Below are 5713 nucleotides of genomic sequence, written 5' to 3'. Positions count from 1 at the left end.
ATAGATTTGGTGTGCCCACTTGTTTGTGAGAAAGAAGTATCCTAGCAATCATCCCTTCAAAATGAGTACAACCTTGTTGGAATCAGGGTCTCTGTCTACCTAACTTCCAGCTCCTACCACCTAACTTATTTAAATAATAAGAATTCTCCTTTCTTCCTACCACTGACAGTTTCTTTGGTTTAAGTGCTCTCTGCGCTAAATGCCTCCATCTGTTGATTTTATCCTATCAACATTTATTATCTATTACATGTCAGACCTTATACTCAGCCTTTAGTGTAAGATAAAAGGGATAAAGAAATGTGACAACAGTCTGTTAAGGGCAAGCAAAATAGTAAAAACCAAAACAAAAAGTCCTTAGGGTAGATCTCATGATTTCTTAGGCTTTGTATCCCAGTGCCTATCTCACTGGCTGGCACATGCATCATAAATGTTGATGGAAAGAAATGCTTCCTAAAAGAGATAAATACAAGTGCCCCTTGTATTTAGGGGCACTTTCAAAGAAGCTGAGGCCTGAAGGATGGGTCAGCAAGTAAATGAAGAGGGGAAGGGCACGCCAAGGAGAAGTGACATGTGTAAAGGCAGGAGGAATGATAGCTGGGTGCTGATGAGCTCAGAGGGTGGAGAGTAATTGGTATGGCTTGTGTGTTGATATCAACTTGTACTGGGAGTTGTAGCAGGAGATGAACAGGAAGGGGTAGTAGGAGGGGGCCTTGATGTTGTCTTAAGCAGTTTGGACTGTATTACTATTTAACTTGCAACATGTGACTGTTACATATCCCAGGTTAAATCACAATCTCCTTGGGGCCAATTCCTATGTAAGAGTTTATTTGTTGAATTCTAGATGTATAACATCGTGCTATTCACAGAAGGAAATCATCATCATCACCACATCACTACTATCACTGTCACCATCACTGTCACCACCATTACCATCATCACCATCATCTAACATTTTCTGAGTTCTTAGTGTATGCCATGTCCTGTGCTGACCTTTCAAATGTCACAAAACCCCCATTGGAGTAGGTACTGCCCTTGCTATACACATGAGCAAACATAGGCTTGTGGAAAATTAGGTAACTTCTTCAATTCCGTATGCTTACCAAATGTCAGAGCAGTTAATATTTTTAATTAACTTTAACTTCAAGCTTTATCCCCCTGCCTCTCTTGAAAAAATCTGTTGATTTATTGAATTCATATTTTTCCTACACCCCCAAATAGTTGCATTTGATGATCCATATAACGCTATTTTACTACGGTCTCTTTTGTTTTAAGCTAACAGTGTGATGAGGTGTGCAATGTGGACAGATATTGTATCAGGCCAGCCTAGTCATCTTCCTTCTGGACTAGGTATGAACCCCACCTCACCCCACCCCCATCACTCATATACATTTATTCTGGTAAATCAAAAAGTGCAGAAGTCTGAGTACATTTCACCAGCAATGATAAAGTTTCTCTCCTCTTTACCTTTCCCTAAATTGACAGGTATCATTAAAACCTCCTCCATAAAACTTTTTACCAGTTAACTAAGTCCCAGTCTCCATGGGAAGAATAAATGAAGGCACATTTTTTTAAATGTATAAACTGAATCTTCAGAGGTACAGCGTTGGAGGTTGCCATGGAAACTTTCCTCTCTCCTTCCCACTGTTTTTGGCAAGTTTTTTTTATTAAACAAAACAAAAAAATTTTAAAAGCCCTCATTAGCCCCATCTCCATTTCCAACAGAGTCAGATCATTTTTTCCAAATGTCTTATGGCCCCAGTCATTGGCTCATAATACATGGAACACTAAGAGAAATATGTATTTTGATTCCCCAATATTGAGAACTAAGGACTGAATTCATTCACTCACTCAATCAGTACATGTAATCTAGGACTCCCTCTCTGTAAAGTTCTAATTTAGGCCCTTTGTGAATATAAACTTGTAAAAAGGCCCTCACTTCAAGGAGTCCATCATCTATTGTGAGAAATAAAATAAGTACATGGCTCTGATTAAAGGCAGCATATAAGAGACTTTCAGAATGACATAAGGGTTCACATAAAAAAGTATTCATGTCCAGCTAGTGCCAGCAGCTAAGTCTTCTTGGAAGAAGTAGCACTTAAATTGATCCTTGAAAGTTAACTACAAATTAAAGGGCATGAGGTCAGGTTTAACTATACTCCATCTCCTAAGTCAGGCTGAAGAGCCTAGTCTTTACTTACTGAAAAAGCTATTTTTGAGTCACAGTGTGATGTGATATGATATATCTGGATAATAAACCTGAAAGTATCAACCAGTGTTGGGATATGATAGTGTTTCATTTCCCATATCTCAAGCTTCAGGTAGAAAAGATAGTCTCTCTGCAAATTAATTGACAAGATAGAACAAAAGTCACATGAATATTTCTTGTAGCAATACTAAATGAAACCCTAGCCAAGAATGAAATTAAACCTCTTATAAAGCACAATGGAAGAGTTTTCAGAGGAAGGGACCATGGTTCTTTCTTGATAAACAATGACTAAAATTTTCTATAGGAAAACTAGCTGTATTCCTCATTTTCCTCATTATTTTCTTTGGTCATAGATTTTGCTCCACATTTTTTCAGTGGTGGAGGTTAGAAACCAGAAACTACTCCTAAATAAGGAATGCTTAAAGTTTTCTCTCCCTGCATTGTCATTTCATTGAGGCAAAGGGCAGAAACTTATTTCTCTTGGGCCTATTAATTCCTGCCACTTATCAGTTACAAGCAAATATTTGTGCATTATGGTAAACTGCTTCTTGAACACTCAGCTAAGGTGCTGACCCTAAAAAAAAAAATCATCCTGCTAGATCTTGAGAACTCCTAAAAATGTTTACTCTAAAATTTAACCCAAGAGCTATGAATTGGGTTAAGTCAGCAGTTCTTACCCTAGCTCTCATAAAAAGAAGTATTTTAAAACAGAGGAACATAGATTTTCAAGAGCAAATTTTTGCTATTTTTAAAGCCTAATTGAAGTTCTCAATATGCATATGGCAAGGTTGGAAATTTCCTTGCTTTTCACTGGATATAATCATCTCAGTGTGGTCACACTGCTTATATCTCATACTGATAAGGAGCTCTATCTGGCAGCTGTTTAAGTCCCTGGTTAATTAAAAATGGGAAAACAGATTAATTATTACTTAATATATGCAGTTGGCTTGATAACTACATTTTCTTTTAGAAAGTGAATCTATAGGAGACACAAACATAAAGATGAAATAATCCATAGGTATGAAAATCTGGGACCCAGAGAATTCTTGTGATAGTTCAACAAAATGCCTATTACCTCTGTTATCAGATTAAGAAGAATTCAACTTTCACAGGTACTGGAAACAGAACATGGGAAAGGTAAACTGTGATGTAAAAGAGAGGGGGGAAAATAACTACAGCAGACCTTGATAAAGGGAGGCCGTGTTTTCCGACCAAAATGATATGAGACTAGATATCAACTAGAGGAAAAAATCTGTAAAAAATACAAACACATGGAGGCTACACAATACACTACTAAATAACCAAGAGATCACTGAAGAAATCAAAGAGGAAATCAAAAAATACCTAGAAACAAATGGCAATAAAAACACAATGACCAACAACCTATGGTATGTAGCAAAAGCAGTGCTAAGAGGGAAGTTTATAGCATTATAATCCTACCTCAAGAAACAAGAAACATCCCAAATAAACAATCTAACCTTACACCTAAAGCAATTAAAGAAAGAGGAACAAAAAAATCCCTAAAGTTAGCACAAGGAAAGAAATCATAAAGATCAGATCAGAAATCAACGAAGCCTTGCGGATCCTGCGCTGAAGGAGACGCACGCTGCTGACTTTGTCTTCTCCGTGCGACCGTTACCACCGTCTCGAGAACTTTCTCTCCCCTGGGCACAATGGCAACTCTTAAGGAAAAACTGATCGCACCAGTTGCAGAAGAAGAGGCAACGGTCCCAAACAATAAGGTCACTGTAGTGGGTGTTGGATAAGTTGGTATGGCATGTGCCATCAGCATTCTGGGAAAGTCTCTGACTGATGAGCTTGCTCTTGTGGATGTTTTGGAAGATAAACTCAAAGGAGAAATGATGGACCTGCAGCATGGGAGCCTATTCCTTCAGACACCAAAAATTGTGGCAGACAAAGATTACTCTGTGACCGCCAATTCCAAGATCGTGGTGGTAACTGCAGGAGTTCGCCAGCAAGAGGGAGAAAGTCGTCTGAATCTGGTGCAGAGGAATGTTAATGTCTTCAAGTTCATCATTCCTCAGATCGTCAAGTACAGTCCTGACTGCATCATAATTGTGGTTTCTAACCCAGTGGACATTCTCACATATGTTACCTGGAAACTAAGTGGATTACCCAAGCACCGTGTGATTGGAAGTGGATGTAATCTGGATTCTGCTAGATTTCACTATCTTATGGCTGAAAAACTTGGCATTCATCCCAGCAGCTGCCACGGATGGATTTTGGGAGAACATGGCGACTCAAGTGTGGCTGTGTGGAGTAGGGTGAATGTGGCAGGTGTTTCTCTCCAGGAACTGAATCCAGAAATGGGAACGGACAATGATAGTGAAAATTGGAAGGAAGTGCACAAGATGGTGGTTGAAAGTGCCTATGAAGTCATCAAGCTAAAAGGATACACCAACTGGGCTATTGGATTAAGTGTGGCTGATCTTATTGAATCTATGTTGAAAAATCTATCCAGGATTCACCCAGTGTCAACAATGGTGAAGGGGATGTATGGCATTGAGAATGAAGTCTTCTTGAGCCTTCCATGTATCCTGAATGCTCGGGGGTTAACCAGTGTTATCAGCCAGAAGCTGAAGGATGATGAGATTGCACAACTCAAGAAAAGTGCAGACAGCCTCTGTGACATCCAGAAGGACCTAAAGGACCTGTGACTTCTGGCTGCCAGGCTGTAGAAACTTAAAACTACAGTGTGATTAACCACGAGCCTTTAGTTTTCATCCCTGTACATGGAGCACAGTCTGCTCTTATCTTCCTAAGTATGTGAATCTGGGCTCCCAGAATCAAAGCCCAAGCTTGGTTTAATGCTTGCAAGATGAGTCCTTGAACAAATAAAATTAACTATCGTAGTGTGAAAAAAAAAAAAGAAATCAACAAAAAACAAATGAAGGAAACAATAGCAGAGATCAATAAAAGTAAAAGCTGGTTGTTTGAGAAGATAAACAAAATTGATAAACCATTAGCCAGACTCAGCAATAAAAAAAGGGAGAAGACTCAAATCAATGGAATTAGAAATGAAAAAGGAGAAGTAACAACTGACACTGCAGAAATACAAAGGATCATGAGAGATTACTACAATCAACTCTTTGCCAATAAAATGGACAACCTGGAAGAAATGGACAAATTCTTAGAAAAGCACAACCTGCCAAGACTGAACCGGGAAGAAATAGAAAATATAAACAGACCAATCACAAGCACTGAAATTGAAACCATGATTAGAAATCTTCCAACAAACAAAAGCCCAGGACCAGATGGCTTCACAGGCAAATTCTATCAAACATTTAGAGAAGAGCTAACACCTATCCTTCTCAAACTCTTCCAAAATACAGCAGAGGGAAGAACACTCCCAAACTCATTCTACAAGGCCCCCATCACGCTGAAACCAAAACCAGACAAAGATGTCACAAAGAAAGAAAACTACAGACCAATATCACTGATGAACAGTGATGTAAAAATCCTCAACAAAATACTAGTAAACAGAAT

General features: G+C 38.8%; 1 protein-coding gene across 1 annotated transcript; it reads left to right on the top strand.

The window, feature by feature from the left end:
* Window positions 1-3879: 3879 nt before the first annotated feature.
* LOC307056100 (L-lactate dehydrogenase B chain-like) lies at window positions 3880-5084 on the top strand (the record flags this gene model as incomplete). The annotated part of the gene is given in 2 exon segments (XM_079708573.1): window positions 3880-3969; window positions 3973-5084. Coding segments are annotated over 2 exon segments (1002 nt in total). The 3' UTR covers window positions 4885-5084.
* Window positions 5085-5713: the final 629 nt, after the last annotated feature.

This window comes from Hyperoodon ampullatus (assembly GCF_949752795.1).
Source record: "Hyperoodon ampullatus genome assembly, chromosome: 7".
NCBI lineage: Eukaryota > Metazoa > Chordata > Mammalia > Artiodactyla > Ziphiidae > Hyperoodon > Hyperoodon ampullatus.
This window is presented reverse-complemented; position numbering and strand designations above follow the sequence as displayed.